Source organism: Bemisia tabaci, chromosome 8 (assembly GCF_918797505.1).
Source record: "Bemisia tabaci chromosome 8, PGI_BMITA_v3".
NCBI classification, from domain to species: domain Eukaryota; kingdom Metazoa; phylum Arthropoda; class Insecta; order Hemiptera; family Aleyrodidae; genus Bemisia; species Bemisia tabaci.
The window spans coordinates 23,004,146-23,025,415 of NC_092800.1; the positions used below are offsets into that span (position 1 = coordinate 23,004,146).

Sequence of the window (21,270 nt, forward strand, 5' to 3'; positions counted from 1 at the left end):
AAAGGGAAGACTCTGAAACACGAATGAAGAGTCTCCTTAGGGAAATTTTATGTATTGACTTGACCACTCGTATCACTTCGAATGAATATTGGATGAGAGAACTAAAAATATCAGTGAGTGATCGAGGTAAAACAATGCACGGATACAGACACGGCTGTCACGAAATTTAAAAAATTAAATTCCCTGACATTAACCTGGTTTTCCTTACACATTTTGGTAAAATTCTCTGAAGATTGAAGATATGTCAGTTGGTTAGTACGACTTTATAAAGAATGGTTTTCAGACAAAATGTGTTGTTGTGAAGTGTGGCCCATGAAAGAGCGTACCAAAAAGATTCTTAAGGCAACTGAGATGGACTTCTGGCGAAGATCAGCCGGAATCTCGAGGAGAGATCACGTAAGGAACGAAAGAGTCCGTGAGATCATGAACGCCGAGCAGAACATCGTGCATGAAATTATGACCAAACTGCAGCTTGTCTGGTATGGTCATGTTCAACGAATGGCGGATGATAGGTTGCCTAAGAAGGTGCTAGATTGGGTTCCTCCTGGGAGAAGACGTAGGGGACGCCCAGCAAAATCGTGGATTGGTGGCATTCTAGATGAAATCACAAGATGCCATCTACCAGATGACCTCTGGATCAATAGGCAAGGATGGCGATTAGGTGTCGCAGAGCGCCCGAGCGCGCTGTAAAGCGACTGGAATGTATGTATGTGTTGTTCGAAACGTCAAACCCATTCCAGACAGCAAATAAATATGACCCAACAGTTTTCCCTGCCATCTTCGTCGTTTCCCCTGACATTTCCAGGTTTCCCTGACTTCTTAAAATTTTATGACATTTCCTGGTTTTCCCTGACTGTGGCAACCCTTTACGGACGGTTCTCGGAGTTCTCGGCCCTTCCAATTTTAAAATTGGGTTTTCCGTTTGAAAAACCTTCATCCCCAAATTTTTCAAGAAATTACCTGTCTTCGTTTCCTTCTGTTCTCTGGTCAGAATTTCCATAAATTCATGCACCAAAAACATTTGATTTTTTCCGCGATTTTGCGAAAAAAAGAAAAAAAAACTAATTTTTTCTAGAGCGCATTACGTCCCCATTTTTCCACACAACAAGCTGGATTTCAGCGCAACTTAAAAATGCACGAGAGTCTCCGAATGAATAGTTTCCTTTTTTCTCCAAAAATAATGCAGAGAGGGCAAATCGGTAAAATGGATTATCCTTGGTCATGACGTTAACTTCAAAAGAAGCTCCGATTTTCGAAAGTACATATACGGACTTTCCAAGATATACGACGATTTCCGCATTTATAAGTGGAAGTTCATAGTAGACAAAGAAACAAGTTATTGAGGAGTTGATTGGCTGCACACATGCCTTGACTGAGAAAATATGAGAGCAGAAAATAATTAGATGTATTTGCAGCCGCACCCTTCAGACAGACCTTCAACCCCTTAAGCTCTAGACAGGTGGAAAGAGCAATGAACAAAATACTTCAGAGAATTTTCCAACCTGATCTTTTTATGATCTACGACATTTGTGCTATTTTTGGGGAGAAAACTTCCTTGATGAAACTGAAAATACTCTATTTATTAATGCGTGATTCATGTTTAATCTCTCGGGAGTTGTACGTAGACGACGTCAACCATGTTCGTGTTATGTATTCTTCGTTGAATCATTGATGGGGAAACAACTTTTTTTTAAAAAGGGAATGAATGAAAAAGACAATTATTCTATTTTCTTTGTTTTTAAGAAAATGCTCGAGTTCTTCGATCATGAATATTACGCTTAGTCAAAAAAACCAACAAACCTGATGGAGGTTGGTGCTGAGAGGAGTTTTTCAATCGTGACATCGTTCACCGGATCTGATATGTTTTTGTTGCAAATAGTATCCCCTTTGTAATTATTATTGCTGGACGCCCTGTAACAAAATAAGGGAAAACAAATGAAATTAGTTATTTAGAGGTTAAACTTTCTTGTGTGTATGTTAGATTCCATGTGACACTGCACATGTAATCCGTCGAAAAATTTTAATACTCGATGAATCACAAATGATCATGAAATAAGAGGTGAGAGGTTCCCCAATTTAAATACCAGCGAGTTCGGCAGAAGTCGATTGTTTGTGGCAATGAATCATAAAGGTGAAGGCTTGAGAACCACCAAGACAAGCTATTGCGTATGAGGACTAATTTCCCCCTTTCTCCGGTGTCCTTGACATATATTTGCATAGCTGACGTGATTCTCTGACATTTCAGCACTTCCTGACCTTTCTCAGGATTCCCCGCGTAAACCATCCAATTTTCAAAAAAGATTTATGTAAATACGCGATTATACGAACAGACCTTAACACGACCGTCCAGTCAGCTTGAACCGCTTTACACACGCACCATAATGTATGATTACCGGTATATTTATGATTCTAGTGACGGAAAGACTTGAATATTCAATAAGGATCTATGACAATCTGAGCAACTTAATTAAAATTTATAGAAACGGTTCGTTATTCCTATTCGCAGGTTTATACAAAAGCTTAATCCGCAGTAAATTTTCAGAAAATAAGATAATTTTACTCGCGATTTTCATTCCGATATCCGAAACTTCGACTTCCAATTAAATTTTAACGAGCAAAAAATGCGAGAATATCAATACTCAACACTTTAAAATATTGAAAAAACGAGCTAGTATTTTAAAATTTTGCAGGAAATGACAACGAATTAGTTTTTAAAACTTTACATAAACAGAAAACAAGAAATTCGATCAGTAGGTTACTATATCCCTCTGTCAGAGGACCAATTCGAAAAAAATTGATTATATTTTCTGGGGTCTTTCGAGACAAACTGGTTCAGTTATTGTCAAATGGACGTATTTCTATCAAACGGAACTATGTGCATTATGACGTGAGCCCTGTTACGCATATATTCTTATGGGTCTCAGGACTCAAATCTTAATGCACGTAGTTGCGTTTGGCAGAAATACGTCCAAATAATCTCGTGAGTTCCAGGAGAGAGGCGGGCGACAAGCGACAACACAGCACCGTTCCAATATAAAGAGCAAATTTATGAGTCAAAGAGCGTGTTGCTCATTCATTCTTTCTGTTTCCTTCCTTTTTCCCCGTTTTTTTTGTCCCTTTTTTGCACTGGTTGACAAGCTGTATCTTCAAGCATTATCAGTGGAAAAAGCGTGCCACAAAGCGACGCACAGTGAATCGAGCCATTGAGAGGGTCGGATATGAATTTTTTCCCCTAAAATTGCGATTTTTGATGTTTATTCCGTCTCGTTACATTTGAAATTGTCAGGGATGCCTCTTGAAGGAAATCTTGCGAGACCAATGAGCCTACTTTTAAACTTTTGGGTTTCGTATTAACGAAGATCCAAACTTTTAAAGATTCTTCCTCATGTCCGAGCCTTCCGACTGACTCGCTTCACTGTGCGATGGTCGTCCAATTCCGCTAGTTCAGCCATAAATTTCAGCACCCTCAAGCCTCATTATAAATTCCGAAAATTTTGCTGCAGTTATACAATCTCGAAGAACAAGCTATTTAATTTGGCCGAGATCGGAGCCACTGAGATCCTGATGGAAGGTCGTGGTCGAAATTTAGAGACACGGTGGCATATGAGACAGGAGGCTCCCGAAATATTCAAATCAACCCGCTACACAGTGTTGCCGCTGTTATCTCCATGTTTATTGCACAATGGAGCAGCTTGCAAAAATGATTGTCTCCTATCGAACGTTTTCCTCCTACGAGTACAATCGACATGGCGATAAACACCGTCTGAACAAAAGACAAAAGACTGCGTGAACTACTTACGATGAATTTTCGGTACTTAACACCTGTGCAGATGTGGATTGGGAAGAAAAAATTAAGCTACGTTCAGTAGTACATGTGAAAAAATTCTACAGCAAATATCTTCAGGAACACACAATAAAATAACGATCATTATGTGCAAGGTCGCAGGCAAGATATAATTCCGAAATACCGAAGATTTCAGCCTTCTTTCTGACTGTTGAGACAAATTACAGGAAATAAAAGCTGGAATTAAAATTTAAACTTGAAAATTCATTGAGTTTAAGGAAGTATTTAGCGAAATTTTCAAGTCGTCGAGGAATTCAAATATTATGAGAAATTCTCGGATTCTTCAATAACCTTTTCAATTTTTCAATTACCTTCAATATTCCCCGTCTTCATTCTCTACCATGAATATTTTCGTTATTAGACTTTTTCAATCCGCTTATACTCTTCAAATTTCATAAAGAATACATGAATCTTTGAACATATTTTCAAAACCTGATAGGACGCTCAGAATCTTAGAAATTTTGACCAAGAGGATAAAATTCTAGTAGTTGAGTCATCTGTAGAGGACATATCTAGTTATGCACTTGTTTGCCGTCATTTCCCTTCTATTGGTACTATTGTTTAAAGAATACAGTGGTTGAAATAAGTAGGAAGTATTGCGAACGATTTTAATTTACAGCAACAACGGAAACCGCGTTATAATTTGTCCCTCTCCCTCTTTCAGTCTCTTTTCTTTTCCTTTTCGCGTGTCTATTTTGGAAGTTTCATTTATTACGGACTGACGCAGATGTCAAATCCAAAAACATGTTAAACGACTTCCTCCAAATTCTGGATTTTTTTTCTTTTTTCTTATTTTTTTTTCAATTAAGTCCGGTCCCATCCCGAAGTCCGTGGCGTGTTCAAAAGACGTCCCATTTCTCATTAGAGACCGACCACGGCGAAAAATGCGGAATCCTGTACTGCTGCGGCAAGGAAGAACGCCATATGAACCTTCAGGCGTTGCCACATTTCCATTGATAAAGTACGAATTTCCTGGTAAACTTATGAATGTTTTCCTTCCAATTTCTCAGATCATTTTGTTAACGATTTCACCTAAAATTCCTGAAAATTTCAAGGAATATTGATAACTTTCTTAAAAATTAAACATTTCATCGAAGGAAATCTAGCAACCCTCGAATGTTCATACGCCGTTCTTTCTTAACACGACAGTGTACTGAACAGCGGGACAGGCGAATATTTGGCGTGGATGATATATTCGCGACACTGCAAAAGCATACAACCGGGAAAAAGCAAAAGAGAACCTCTTTAGTTTACTTTTGAGCTGTTGAGGGTGATTATTTATTAAATGGTTGCTGACTAATTCAATAAGTGTTTCCTAACAAGTTTTTGACTTCTCGATGTATTACGTTCATAAGCATAAAATATAAAAATAAAAAAATACAAATATTGCCCACGCTCAGTAAACTGCACTGATCCACGCTTTGTGCCTCAAGAAGGTTAGTCCGTGTTTTTGCAATAATGACTAAAACGCATTAAAATTTTAGCAATTGCATGGAAGCTTTTACCACACTGGAAAAAAAACACATTAGATCTAGAGTCCATACTCTTAAAAACATCGACAAGAAAAAATACTCTTAATTCACTCAGATTTAAGCTTGAATCAAGAACCAAGCCTCCTAATTTGAGCGGATTTCCTTTTGATTTAAGCTTAAATGCTTAAATCAAGAGTCCTTTTTCTTGTCAATGTTTTCAAGAGTCTGGACTCTGGATCCAATGTGTTTTTTTTTTCCAGTGACAGACCTACAGAACCTTCAACTCGAAAAATGAGACGGAAATAAGGGCTGTTACATTCAACTTCTCACGAAGTATACTCTAAGGCGGGTTTAACATAAAATACATTTTTGTTTCCCCACTTTTTCAAAACCTTAAGGAACTCCTTTGTAAGAGATGCACTTCATATCTTCTGAATTGGGAGATGAAAAATATTATTTCATCCAAATATTCGAAATGATTACATTAGGCCAATGTCATTCTGGCACAAGGATCCAAATTGCCGTGCCATAAGATAAAACACCGTATCAACATTATTGGACGTTGCCAAATTTGATCCGATAAAATATACATTTTCAATGGCAGTTATAAATATTTTTCATTAAAATGTTCAGGTACTTCAGATTAAATTATAAATGAAATTCTCAGAAAAATTGAAAGAAAAATATTTAAAAATTTTCCTGATAATTTGTTTTTTACCGAATAAATTTTTTCAACATCTTGGCGTTCTTCCTTAGTCCGGCAGCACAGTCCGTCAATCTCGGAGGAAATGAAAATGACAAGTAATAAAATTCCTTCAGCCAAGGAGACTGCAAATGATTTACTCGAAGAGTTTTGACTCAGAAAAAAATAGAACGTTCTTAACTGTGCACTTGAACTTCCACTGCTATTCAAGCTATTTAGAATTGATTGCAGGACAGACAAAAGAGCGCTACGAGCTAGAGGTAATCTACCGTGCTAAGAAAGAACGCCGTATGAACATTCGAGAGTTGCCAAATTTCCTCCGATAAAATGTTTATTTTCGAGGCAAGTTATGAATACTTTCCCTTGAAATTTTCAGGAACTTTCGGTTCAATTGCGAACAAAATTATTCTAAAATTTGGAAGAAAAATATTCATAAGTTAACTAGAAAATTCGTGTTTTATGCAAGGAAATTTGACAACAACTGAAGGTTCATACGGCGTTTTACCTTAGCACGGCAGTAATGTAGGACGGCATCAGCTGCTACCGGCCGTGATAAATTAAAAAGGAAAACCAACAGCACGGAGCTTGCTCTCCGTTTTAAAAAACACTACAGATGCGGATGATAGTGCCCTAATTGCTGAGTTAACGAATGGTCGCTGGAGATAATAAAATTTGAGATGAGGGGTATGGGTCTCCTCTTTCCCCCCGTCATTTCTTATCCGGACGTAAATAAAAGTTGGTAAACGGTGGCCCTATTAAAAAGTTGAATTCCCAGACAGAGGGAACATCACACAGACCGCGCTCCTGGAAGAAAGTGCATTGCTATTCATAGTCGCGCTTTAAACGGGGAAAAGTGTCATCGCGTGGTGCGAATTGCGAGGATATTCGAGAGATTCCTCGCGGATTTGTTTATTCTTCGCCCTTGCTCCACTTCCTCCCCCCTCACCTCCCCTCCCCCCCCGGTTTTAAGCCGTTGACGGGGAGCCACGAGGCCCTTGAGTATGATTTGAAGACTGAGATGGAGATGAGATTTGAGAAAAAATGTGCAGAGGTACGATTCTTTTCCTTCTTCTTCCTCCTTTTCTTCCTATTCTTCTTCCTCCCCTGAAACCTGACAGTCACGACTCTTTGGTCTGAAATTTATGTTCGGTTTTATACATTTCAAACATCATACATCATAGATGAAAAAGCACAGTCTAAGGGTTGTATCCCTAAGTGTGATTTGAAGACTGTGATGGAGATGAGATTTAAGGAAAAATTTGCAGAGGTATGATTGTTATTCTTCTTTTTCTTTGTCTTTTTTTCCTTCTCCTTCTGAAACTAGACGACAGTCTCAGAATTTAAGGTCGGTTTTATGTAATTCAAACATCGTACATCATTGATGAAAATGCACAGTCTAAGGGTCGTATCCTTAAGTATCATTTGAAGACTGTGATAAAGATGATAATTAAGAAAAATTTGCAGAGGTTTCTTCCCTTCTTTTTCTTCTTCTTCTTTTTCTTCTCTTTCTTAAACCAGACTGTCACGACTCTTTGGTGCAAAATTTATATTCGGTTTTATGTAATTCAAACATTATACATTATTGATGAAAATGCATAGGCTAAGGGTCGTAATCGCAGGTTTTCCATTAACAGCTATTTTCCTTAGGAGGCTCCATGTGGCTTGTACTGTCATTAAGGAAGGTTTAAGAAAGCCCTCAAATAGCATCATATGTAAAAAAGACAATTTTTGCCAACAACGAGTGAAATTCAGCAGTGCTACTTTGAGAATGGATCCTTGCAAGGGATTACAATGGTTTGACACTACAAAAAGTACAAAATAAAGAAGACAATTTTTTTGAATTTTGACAAACGTTAAGGTAGGTGCGAACCTTACCTTAAAATTTACTTGACTCACATAATATTTCCTTCCGGGGTATTTTGCAATTTTTGTAATGATGAGTCACTGTAATCCCTTGCAAAGATCCAAAGTAATATACTGCTGAATTTTACTCAATGTTGCCAAAAATTGTTCCCTTGATGATGTTAAGAATATCCTTTAAACCTTAGGCCTTAATCAGAATGTAAACGCTATGGTGCCTCCTATGGAGAGGAGTTTTAATGGAACGACTCTAAATACGACCCTAACCTCTACTAGTATTAGAGTGTTGGTCTATATTCCTCGAAGCTGATTCGTAAGCAGCGGATTTTCCTTTGGGGCATAATCAAGTTTTCTTAAGGCATGGTGTTCAAGTTGTTAGAAGTATCGATAAAATTTTGACTGTTCAAATATTTTCTCACCAAATGATTAGAAATACGCTGCTAATAGAGCAACAGTAAATCCGAAAACCACCAGGATTTTGTTTAAAGGGGGCAAAAAAGACGGCAAAAAACAACCCAAAAGTTATTGATACAATTTCTGTCACTGAACACTTGAAATAGATACGAAACCACTCAAAAAATGCTGTTACTACTGTGTAGAGAATATTACCCGTCATGTCGAACTTTTTATGTTTAAGATGTAATTCACGACCGGTTTCCGTATATTTCGTTGCAGCCACAGTCAGACAGCTTGTCTGACAAGCTGATCTTAATTTGCGAGTTTTAGATTGACGCACAAATACGAAATTGTTTAAATACTGCAAATTGCTGGGAGTTTGATGACGCATTTGCATTAATCGTGATTTAAGGATTCTGGTTTCGACACGACGACGCGACAAAGCCTTCTTTGCAACTTTCTATTACGATATGAACTCGTTTCTCGACAATCTTGAGCGATGATAAAACCCCCAGCCATTAAACTTAACGTGACTTTACTCCTACTTTAACCGATCAATAATGCACACATTTGCATCGTCCAAGTTCGGAAAGAAACTATAAGTGGATTGCCACGATGGTGACATCCATTTGCACAAGGAATTGACTCCCTTGATATTGAACTTGATAATGAAGACTTGACTCTTGGATCCTGTCAACGTGAAATAAACCGTCCAAAATTCTTTAACTGTCTCATTCCATGTTGTTTCCCAAATTTTTGGAATCCCCAATCCCCCGGGTAAGCATGTTTTTTTGTTTCGTTTTTTTTAAATCAAATTTTCTGAGGAAAAACTAAGTGCTTCTCTGGAGGACAAAGAAAATTTATAGAATGGTTTCATCTTTGAGGTAATTCTGAAACTCAGAGTAATCGAAGACTACACAAACTAAGGGGATAAAATTACTCTGAACAAAAAGAACGGATTTTAAGTTTGAAATATTACATTTAATGCTTTAGTTTATATCCAGATTTTCACGGTAAAATTTTGTTCCATTATAAATCCACCAATCACCAAAAGCTTTGATTTTCCTGAAGGATAGTGTGGAAACCCCAGCAATATTCTACACACATTCTGTTGTACACTCAGGATGAGCTGCTCTGCATGTGCGAAAAAATTTGGTAGTGATATATGATACCAGTTGCGGGATGCAACATTTTTTGTGGATTCCACAAGCCGTGATATCTCGAAAAAGGCAGTGTTTGGGGTTAACACGGACGAAAAAAAAACTATTTCACACCAGGCCGGATTCACCTACTTGCCGCCCGTGGGCCGCCTGTATTTTGCCGCCCCTTCTCATTCGTTTTGAAACATCATTAAAAACCATCAAGTGAACGTGCAGCGGGGAGGGGTGCATAAGACGCGTTTACTCGTGTTGGACACATTTTTTGCGAAGCCCTGTCAACATTACCAGCAAAAGTTCACGGAACTTCGCGCGAAAGTTAAGTTCCGTGAGCCTATCTCTGTGTGAACAAGGCCTTCCATTTATAATAAATGAACGAAAAAATTATGAACGAACAAACTGGCCGCACTGTGTTTGACGCAATGCGTGCAGCATTCCTACAGTCAAATAGGCGCTCTGCGTTTCACACCGACCTGAACGCACTGTGTTTGACGCAATGCGTGAAGTATTCATGCAGTCTTGTAGGCGCTATGCGCTTCACGCCGACCGCTGCTGACCTAACTGTGTATGACGCAATGCGTGAAGTATTCATGTAGTCTTGTAGGCGCTATGCGTTTCACGCCGACCGCTGCTGACCGCACTGTGTTTGACGAAATGCGTGAAGTATTCATGCAGTCTTGTAGGCGCTATGCGTTTCATGCCGACCGCCGCCGCGCCGCTCCGTTCCAGGTCAAATTGCGTGTTGGGTTTCTCTCTTAACTCGACTAATTAAAGGTGTTGTCTCTTGTATCACCGAAAGACAACAAAATTAGAAATTACTATACTTTTACTCTCAGGAAATGAGAATTTTGTCGCCTTTCTGTTGTAATTATTTTCTGAATCCGATTTTTTTCTCTTTTTTGATACCTACATTAAAAAATTGCAAAATTTGCCGCCATGGGCCGCGGCCCATGTGGCCATCCCCTAAATCCGGCCCTGTTTCACACAACTCTCCTTTTTGCAGTAATAATAGTTTGCATTAATCCTTTTAAGACGAAGCAGCCTTTCTGAAAGTTCGCTTTTTCAATGCGACTGTCCGGAAGTGGAACGGCATCATCGGTTTACACGACGGGCCAGCGCGCGCTGTGTGCTAAGAAGAAACGCCGTAAGAACATAAGAGAGTTGCCAAATTTCTCCGGATAAAACATGCGTTTCCGATAAAAGTTTTGCATATTTTTCCTTGAAATTTTCAGTTATTTTAGATTAGATCGAGAAAAACAAAGTCCGAAAAATGTAAAGAAAATATTAACCAATTTTCCTAGTAAATTAAGTTTTTATTGAAGGAAATGTGGCAACGCCTAAAGGCTCATACGGCATTTTTCCTTAGCACTGCGAAACGCCCAACCGCCACGGCCGCAGCTTCGGCCTGCGGTCCGTACTTAACGTCTGTCGGATGTTGGGCTGGGGTCGCGTGATTTTTTAATAACGCCCGCCGTGGTTTTTCGCCGGGAATCGAACCAGATCCGTCCGGAACATGCGATTCTTGCCTTGGCACAGGCCCCAACGACCCTTCGTTGTCATATCTCAAACTCTATCGTCGCAGAATAGAGTGAACAGAATCATGATATCACCGTTTATCGTCGGATCCAGACTGCAGTTGAATTCGTGCAGTAGTGAAGCCGTAATTTCCGTAGCCTAGGGCAGATTTGTTTTTAGTGAGTTTTTACCGTTTCCAGATATCAAGGCTTGTGGAATTTACAAAAAATGTTGCATCCCGCAACTGGTATCATACATCACTACCAATTTTTTTCGCACATGCAGAGCAGCTCATCCTGAGTGTACAACAGAAAGTGTGTAGAATATTGCTGGGTCGTCTGCAATTATTTTCAGGAAAATCAAAGCTTTTGGTGATTGGTGGATTTATAATAGAACGAAATTCAAATGATCGATACTTGTCGGAGCACCTAACCCCTACAAGAATCGATACATTTCCATCGGTATGAATGGGGGAAAACCATGTTGCCAATTTGCTGGATTCGCAAATGGTGAAACCATGGCCGGAAATAGCGCTGGGGGACTCGAGGTATAAAAATGACGAAAACTGAAAGTTTGGGAAGCCTGACATCTCAGTGTCACGATTAGGGTTGCAATTGGCGTTCGTCTTTCTAGATAGAAGGACCCATTGTCACGTTGCGTAGTTTTTTCCATTACTTAGCCCGAAGCGAAAAAGGTCCAAGAGTTTTACGACTCGGAGAGCGAGCTTCTCGTAAAAGTTTCGTCCAGGTGAGCTTCTGCGTGCATTAACTCCCGCCCCCACGCAGCGCCCATACTGCCGTGCTATGGAAAAACGCCGTATGAGCATTCGAGAGTTGCCAAATTTCCTTCGATAAAATGTTAGTTATTGAGGAGAGGTATGAATATTTTTCCTTGAAATTTTCAGGAACTTTGGGTAAAGTTTCGAGCAAAATTATTCGAAAAATTGTACGAAAAAAATTCATAATTTAACCAGGAAGTTCGTGTTTTATCGAATGAAGTTTGGCAACACCTGATGGGCCATACGGCGTTCTTGCTTGGCGCGGTAGCATAGCTGGATGCGGAAACGGCACTCACTCACAGTCGAAATTTCCGGTGCTTTTTTTCTCGTTTAATGGGTTTACTGGCCATTTTTCTGCCTCCTTATCGGCGTCGAAACGAAACGAGAGTGATTGCGCCAGTCATTTTTTCGGGTGACGTAATGTGGGCCTCCTTTTGTCTCAGCGTCGTTATCGTTCGAGTCCTTGGCCCCCGCCCTTCCTCTTTCGCTCCTGCATTCCATCGCAAGGGCGTAACTAAAATCTGCGATGAACCCTGTTGTCCATGCAAGTTAATGCTTTTCCGGGCTCAAGTCATTGTATAGTTACGCCCTTTCGTCACCCCTTCGATTCGTCCATCCGAATCGTCGGCACCGTTCGTAGTTTCTTTCATTGTTGCAAGCTTGAATCGAGTCATTCCAATATGGTAGGCAAGTAAACAGTGGCGTGGCGTGATTAATGTGCTATTTAAACACATGGAAAAGAATCGATAAACAAAGTGTCCGCAACAAACACCTTAATAATCGATTTTTTGCCATAGCTTTAAACGGGGAAATAACGATAATCGATCAATCACGCCTTGCCGCAGCAACAAAACTAACGTTGCGGCAACGCGTAAAGTATCACGCAGTACTGAAGGCGCGCCGGGCCGGAAAAGAGCTGCGATACGTGGGATACGGCGCATAGAAAGGATATGAATCCTCATTTAGAGTAAATTTTATTCAAGATTCAGATTCGAAGAATAATGCGATTTTGAGTAGATTCGAAGACCCGTATATCTCATCGTTTCAATCGGAGGAATCCACTGATAAAATTGTTCTTTTTCAGGCGAAGCAAGACGAACGCCGCACAGTGGATCGAGTCAATCAGAGAGGTCAGACATGAACTTATTGACTAAATTTGCAAATTTTGATGCTTAATTTGTCACATTTCAATATTTAAGGGGTGATTCTTGAAGAAAATTTATCAAGAAAACCAATGGAACCACTTTCAAGGCCTCAAAGTTTTGTATGAACGGAGTTATAAGCGTTTACAGTTTCCAAATTTTGTCCGACCTCTCCTATTAACTCGATCCACTGTGCGCCGTATCCGCTCATTTTCTCGAGTTGTGGTCTAAATAAACGCTCGCTTCGGATGGGACTCAATCATTTTTTATGGAAAAGCGTTGTCTGGAGGAAGGACGAGGAGACGGTTTAGGTGCTGAGCCGCGTCCCGAATGATCCCGCGGGGCAATTTTTCTCTGAACTCATTTCGCGTATCGATTTCAGCCGAGAACTTGCGTGAGCCCGCAGCTGGGCTTCCTGTCGTTTCCACCGCAGGCGCCCACTCCGTTGTCAAATAGACCCAACTCAAATTTGCACTGATTATTCACGTCGACTGCTAGATGGTGAAACAGTGCTGGGTCAAGACTGTTTCGTGAAGAAATCAAAGCCAGAAAGACGAAACATTAGAATTAGAATTACAGAATGAGCTCTAATTAGTTTATCGAAGCAAAACTGAGAAAGTAGAGGAAAGATCAGTTCGTCGCATGTAGCCACATTTTTGGTGTAATTTTTTCTCTTCTCACTTCAGCTAACTGTATTATAATTAGAATTTGACATATGGAATGAATTCTAATAAATTTTTCGAGGCAAAGCTACTGAGGTATGAAAAGAAAAACCCCATTTTTTCGTGTGCACTGTGCAGTGCGTGCAGCCACGCTTTCAGTGTATTTCTTCTCTCCTTACTTCAGCTAACTTTATTGAATTTAGTATCAGAGTTACAAAATGAGCTCTAGAGAATTTTTCGGAGCAAAACTGAGAGAAAAGAGGAAAGAACCCCATTTCGTCGCGGGATCCACATTGTTAGTGTTCCTCTTCTTACTTCAGCTAAATTCATTAAAGATGGATTGTGCGAGTGTATGACTCCATTGTGTGAGTCTATATATCACCCAAAAACCGCGACTGACATAATTATATACACAAAGTGAAAATAGCACCATAAAAGTGTTTGACACTCCACAAAAAAAGTAAATTCCTCTCCATAGTAATGTAAATAATTACTCTGTAAGGAAAGTAAATTCCGCTCTGCATTCATATACTCGGGGTTTTCCGGCGCCATATCGTCACCTTCCGGCCAAAATATTACAAGCGCTATGTGACGTTTAAAAATTTCCACAACCGCTTTATTTTCCTGCAGAGAAATTGTCCAACGAAGCTATCCGAAAATTTTACTAGATTTCCTTTGCGCTGCCGATAAAATTCAGTGAAATTTTCCAACAGATTCAGCCAACAATTTCCTAAAAAAAAAAATAAAATGACGGCGGAAATTTTGAAACGTCGCATGGCGCTTGTGATACTTTGGCCGGAATGTGACGATACAAACTCCAGCACAGAATTTTACTCCAAAATAAACAATTTTAGAAGTGCAGAATGTATTATCTCTGATATTTTCATCATTTCCGGTGAAAGGGTGGTGACAGGGGGTTTTAAAAGAGATGACGGAGTGCCATCTCCCTGAAGGATTGTGAGAGGACCGAGTTTTGTGGCGGTCAGGCATCGCAGAGCGCCAGAGAGCGCTTTGAGAGCGACTCTGATGTATGTATATTTTCTTCATTCCTTTTCTCAACACAGAGAATCTTTAAACATCGAGTCCAAAGGCAAACAGAAGAACTTTGAGTTCCTCGACTCGAGAGGCGAGTGTCGACTATGAGCGCACGAATAAACGGGAGCAGGTGACGTGCGATGCGCTAATGAGAAGTAGGAAGACTCGGCCTGGCCTGGCCTGGCTCGTTAAATCGGTTGCCTCAGCTAAAAAACGAGGAATCGTCTAATAGGAGGTGATGAGTGGCAGTGACCGCCTCGACTTCGGTTAAGTGGTGCAGTGGTACAGTCGCTACACTGACGCTGACCGCGGCCACTTTAATTAATTAGTTCCATTCCGTGTTTAACACGTCCTCACTAACTGCTCCCATTTCACCTGTCCCGAGAGCCGGTCCAACGTGGCAAATTGGAATTGGGCTCGTTCCATCACCGCGACTTCAAACGGAACCTCTTCGGGAGTGTTCCGTGATGCCGTGGGCTTGTGTGAACGCGAGTTTTTTGGGGGAGAACAAAGAGAAAGGACATATTGGACGCAAGAGAGATGAAACTAGAGTACCTATATAGCGTACCTATATAGATCGCTCCATGGAGGGCTTATGGCCCAAAAGTGCAGGCATTCTTCTAACCAACTTCTAACACACAAAAGTTCACTACCAGTCTGCAGATTCCAATTCTAACCAAGATGGCCAGGAATGTACAAAATGAGCGTTCTTCCGCAAAAATGAGTAAATGTATGCAAAAACTAAGTCAAATACGTGCTTGATATACGACGGTTCCTAACAATTGTATTAGTAAATTGCTCTGGATAATTGAAATTCATAGGTTGACTGCATTTCTGGGCCCTAACTTTATTCGCGAAGGCATCGGCGAAGGCCTGATGGATATTCGGAGTTTCACATCTGTCTATACTCTTGCTGTATGGGCACTCTAGATGAAATACGAGACAAATTTTCTTTGATCGAAGTTTTTAACCTACTGCCAACCTCCGTTACAACTTAACGAAATTCCCTCCGGACGACGGTGCGGTGCACTTACAGCATTTTGTTATCATGCTGGCTGCAATGACGATCACATCCAAAAATCTTAACCCACCTCCCGAGGTGTTTTGAGAGTTGGATTTATGCAACCGTTGGCCAAAACTCGTCAAGCAGCTGAATATAGTTCTTGACTACAGCCTGCAAGAGATATATTTTCTCCTTCGATTTGTAACCCACAAACAGTCCAGTTTTCTCAGTTTTCCACTCCTTTCTGCGGGCTGATTGTTGAAACTGATAGACAAAGCGATAGGCAAAGAAGACTTAGGGGGTATGGAGCGATCCCATTGGTTGAGATGATTGGTTCCTATATGGACTAAGAAAGAAAATGAATGACTAGCTATAGGGTCTGTCGTGGGTTTGCCATTAGTTGGTCTGTCACCTAACCACCCGCTTCGACCAATGGGCTCCCTTCACATCCTTTTTTTCCGCTCTGTCTATAGCTTTGTCTATCAATTTCAACAATCAGTCGGCTGATCCCTGTAGACCTCGGTTCCGGTAGTCCGGAACCAGTCTGAAACCCTCGGAACCGGGCATGGCTCAGGCTGACGAACGGGACAACCCCAGGAGCCAAGACGCAGCCTCTCGATTGTCGAATCGATATCGAACGACCTCGATCGATAAATTCCTATCTTAGCAACGCAATTTATCGATTCAGGTTATTCGATAGGGATTCAACAATGGAGCCGCAGGAGCCTGAGGCCGTTCACCGGAGGCCGAACCGGTTGCGTGACGCTCCGAGGGCAGAATGTCAATCATCCGATCGGACTCGTCTCACGCGGCGTCGCACAGTTGACAGAGTCGATAGGCGAGATCGGACGAAATTCGGAAACTTTAAAAGCTTATAACTCCAATTATACACAACTTCGAGGTTCTAAAAGTCGTTTCAATGGTTTCCTCATGAAATTTTCCTTTAGAAACACCCCTAAAAATTTAAAATGTGAAGAGATATATAATAAAATTTTCAGTTTTAGTTAAGAATTTCATGTCTGGCCTCTCTGATGGACTCGATCCACCGTGCGGCGGCAACGGAACAATCGCTCCGATCAGCGGATCCACTCAAAATGCTCCCGGTCTGGTCCGAAACCGCGGTTCCGTGTATGGGGTTCCCTGGGGAGTTGTGAGGTTTTCACTTAGAGGTCTCCGACCTAGCTAACATTTACTTCCTCGAGTCGGTGTCCGAGTCCGGTCGGTCGGTCGCACCGCGTAGCCGCCGACGGGTTATTTATAGCGATTCACACGCACCGCACCGCCAAGCCAAGTTGCCTACGCTCGCGGCTGCCATGCTGAGAAAGAACGCCGTATGAACCTTCAGACGTTGCTAAATTTCCTTTGATAAATCACGAATTTCCTGGTGAATTTATGAATTTTTTTCTCCCCATTTTTATAGAATAATTTTGTTTGCAATTTCAACTGGAGTCTCTGAAAATTTCAAGGAGACAGATTTATATATTTCCTCAAAAATAAACATTTTATTGAAGGAAATTTGGCAACTCTCGAATGTTCATACGGCGTTTTTCCTTAGCACAGCAGCATAGTGCATCAGCTGGGAAACCCGCCGGCCGGCGGATACACTACGCTTGCAAGTAACAGCCTCTTTCATATTGCTCGCAATTATTACCTTTCAGCAAGCTAAATTAGAGTAATTTTTCAGAGAGCGTACACGGTAAGAAAAAGGAACCGAAAAGGAGGTAACCGATAGGGGCCGTTCATGGGTTCACCCTTACTGAATTTCCTTGACTCCAGGATTTTTTGCTCATTGATAGTCTAAATTTTACCAAATGGATAATTTGGTCATTTTGGGTCTACTTCTGACCTAAACATGGGTCTGAAGATCAAGGGCGAAAAATGTGAGTTTCATGAGTTTGAAATCGAATGCCGAATCCACATTTTGCGCGCCCATGTTTAGACCAGTAATGCCGCAATCACATGCTGAATGTGGCTTGAATGTGGAAGTCATCGGCTCGATGCCTGAATTTAGCGCGTGACGCGCAAAATTCAGCAACGATTCTCAGCAACGATCAGATACTCAGCGACGATCGGGTAATGTCGACTTTGTCTAAACTATTCGAAAACCTTTGATACAAAATAACTCGAGTTTGCGTTTCACCTGTTGAGGGATGACTGTTGACTTCCATATTCAGCTGCCAAATTCAGCGTGTGCTTCCGGCATATCCGACCCGAAAAGAGACCGGAAATGGCCAAAAAATGATGCGTTCCGTAAAATATTGACCTCCAATGTGCAACAAATCATATATTGAGGAAATTCGGATAAGATGAGCTCAAAAACGGCCATAATGCGGTCAACTGGTGTCAACCACTGGCAAACATCTCTGTAATATGGACATGGAGGGGGTTACATTTCTTGAATAGTAACAACATGGTAAATTAAATCTGGGTTTACACTGTTCTGCGCTCTGCGCAGAAATCAAGGCAAAAAGACCCTCATAACCCTCAATTCGGGCCAAATTTTTTGTGTGTGTTTATCTTTTTACAGAAAAAATAGTTGCTGCAAACTGCAGAACAGAGAACTCAAAATAAGTAGAGTATTCAGCTACCGCCATTTCACCGTATATATACAAGGTATCGAAAGGCTACAAGAAATTTGTTCGAATTAAACTTTTACTACAAGACATCTAGGCTTTAGGAGTCCATCTGAAAGCGGATTGAAATAAAAAAAACCCGGAAGCTGCGTCGCAAGATAATATCGCTCTACGAGGACGGAAGAGCGTAAGTCGGTTTTCACACTGACCTCAACCCGTATAAATATCCATTCATAACAGGTAAGAAAGCTAGAAATAGTTAAGTTCCTCCGTTCGAATCGCGATGATATCCGCTCGCGTGAACGTCTCGAAACAGCTGTCCTGTCAGGTGGTTTCAGAGGGATTATTGGCACCGGTTTTATTTTCTTTTCTCGGACCGGTGTATTCATTGACCGTAAAATTTGATGAAGCGATTGCGTGAACTTGAAAGTAAAATTAGAAACTTCACTTCGCTTCCCGAGTTTCTTTTTCTTTCTATTTGGTCGTGCATTTCATCTGTCTCGGATTGATATGCTGTCTCACATACTCGCGGCACGCTTGAAGATTTGCGTTAATTTTTCAGTATTTCCTGTACAGTGTGTGAATAATCACGGATATTTGGACCGAGTTAAGCAGAAAGGAACCAAGCCACATCAGCTATTATTAAATTTAATTGGGAAATTTTCTTTTTTATATGAAAACGGTTGTGTGGATTTGTGTGCAAATTTCAGAGAATGTTTTGCATAGTACGAAGCCAATTCCTTAAAATTTTCGAAGGAATCCGCACATACGTTCTCTTGTAAAAAATTAAAATACCCAATTAAATTTGGGAATAGCTGATGCGGTTTGGTTCGTTTCTGCTAAATGCAGCCCATTTGAGCATGCATAGTTGTAACTTAGGGTTGCAAGTTTGATTCGATTTCAAAATTCCCTGACTTTTTGGAAAAACTCTCTGATCACTGGTGCTGAAATTTTTTGTCTTTTCCCAGACTTCTTACAAGGAAAAAAAGGTTAATCAAAAAATAGTGATGCCAACTTAGAAGCACCGAATTATACGTATATGAAGTTGAAACTTACAAGTCACTCGAATACAGACGTGAGCGTGAGAGCTGTGCTGAATTCTAAGCTTTGCGACTTATCTCAATACCACTATCAATCGTTCTCTTCGGATGGAATCGCGTAAAAGTTACTAAACGTTTCGCTGCGATGGTCATTACCAACACGAAGATACAACGCGCCAGACCAAGATACGTGATACAACTATTCAAACTCTTGAGCCGCTCAAATTGCATCCATCGAGTTTGAAGGCGAACTTGATTTCTTACTCCCATTTTCAATTATTCATATACGAGCGCGAGGGTGGGGCTACATTCTATCTATTGCAACTTATCACGATGTCAATATCGACTTATTTTTCTGCGAGGAGAATCGAGTAAAACTTATTAGACATTTTGCTGCGAGGGTCATGCGAGAACTAAAATTAAACTACGATGCCAAACCCTTCTTGCTGAGGTAAAGAGATAATATCTCTCAAATCCATTGACCTAAATTGCGTCGCAAGAATAGGGATGCTCGGGTAAACGAGGGGACTCCATTAAAATTCAAAAAACTTATTAATCTCGTGAGGTTGTCTAAGCTGATGAGGACCGCTTTTTAATTCCGACAATGGCGTTTCCCGGCGCGGGGAACGAACTAGTTAAAAGGTGTTGCATTAAAAATGAGGATAATCTCGTGGTAATGGACGCCGTGCACTGTCTCCTGTCTCGCAGCTCCAATTTCCAGGAAAGGGTTTCAGTGACGGAAACGCGTTTAGTCTGATGCATGTGGCTTGGCAGCATCGACGTAAGTTACTTTACACCCGAAACTAGTTGACGCTGCACTCCGCGTGCAAACTTCGAAAATGTCGTCATCGGCCACGGAATTCTCGCATGCAGCAGGAATGCTCAATTTAGCTCCTGGTAAACTTCGGCGGGAAAAGCGATGGTGCCACTGGTTTCCCTTACAGTCAATACTCATGACTTAAAAAAATTCTCAGAGAAAAAAAAAATTCACTGGAAAAAATGATATGCTGTTTTACCACCTAGGATGTCAAAAATATGTCTACTGATCCCAAGATGCTACCTTGATTGCCCACGCAGTTGAATTTGCATTCATAGGATGTAAAATTAACTGCCAGGGCAGTAAAGGCAGTATCTTGGGATCACCAGACGCATTTTTGACATCCTAGGTGCTAAAACAGCATATTATTTTTTTCAGTGTAAGTCAACGTGGTGGAGCACCTCTACCCTATCAGAAACATTTTAGTCAAATTCAACATGCAACACGGTGTCTGCTGAAATATTATTTTGGATTCTCCTGATATTTCCTTGATTCTTCCGGATATTTTAAATAGAATTGCCTGGTGTTTTGCAGAAATAAATGGCCACTCGTTTAAATTTACGAAACAATATTATTTAGGATTTTAAAAAAAATGCTTCATTTTTGCAAAGGCTAAAGTGCATGTAGTTGTAAAATGCTTGACGCATTTGGAATTCCCTAATCCATCGCCAATATTCCTGATATTTTCCTGATTTTTCCGGGTGGCATCAGATCTCCTGAACTTTCCCGGTTTTTAATAATGGTAGACGCCCTGTAATATAAAGAAAGGGCTATTAAAATAAAAAATTAGCGGCGTTATCACTCAGGGTAAGATCTCATACTGCCAAGACGCACTCTTGTTGGAAAATTACACTAAAAATGCCATTTTATGTTTAGTTTCAGTTATTTCAAGATAAGTAATACAAATAGTGCATGATCTCAGGACTTACCAACATTATGATTTGATATTGATGGCTTTGTGCAAAACGTATTGTCAGGGCCGGATTAAGGGGGTGGCCACATGGGCCGCGGCTCATGGCGGCAAAATGTAGGGGGCGGCAAATTTTGCAATCTTTTTGAATGTAGGTATCAAAAAAAGAGAGAAAAAAAATTGAATTCAGAAAATGAATTACAAACGAGAAAAGGCGACAAAATCTCTCATTTCCTGAGAGTGAAAGTATAGTAATTTCTAATTTTGTCGTCTTTCGGTGATACAAGAGACAACACCTTTAATTAGTCGAGTTAAGAGAGAAACCTAACAAGCGATTTGACCTGGAACGGCGCGGCGGTCGGC

At 40.6% G+C, this 21,270-nt stretch overlaps 1 protein-coding gene and 1 long non-coding RNA gene across 2 annotated transcripts in view; one reads left to right on the plus strand and one right to left on the minus strand.

Moving 5' to 3' along the window:
* LOC109032592 (uncharacterized) overlaps positions 1 to 21,270 on the minus strand; it is a 215,295-nt gene that overhangs the window by 69,732 nt on the left and 124,293 nt on the right. Inside the window, exon 2 of the mRNA XM_019044808.2 lies at positions 1,801 to 1,911. Coding sequence (XP_018900353.2) covers positions 1,801 to 1,911 — 111 coding nt within the window. The remainder of the gene's footprint in view (positions 1 to 1,800; positions 1,912 to 21,270) is intronic.
* LOC109032593 (uncharacterized) lies at positions 6,482 to 12,829 on the plus strand. Its single transcript, XR_011900386.1, has 3 exons — positions 6,482 to 7,286; positions 8,517 to 9,052; positions 12,810 to 12,829. It is a non-coding gene; the product is annotated as an uncharacterized lncRNA (long non-coding RNA).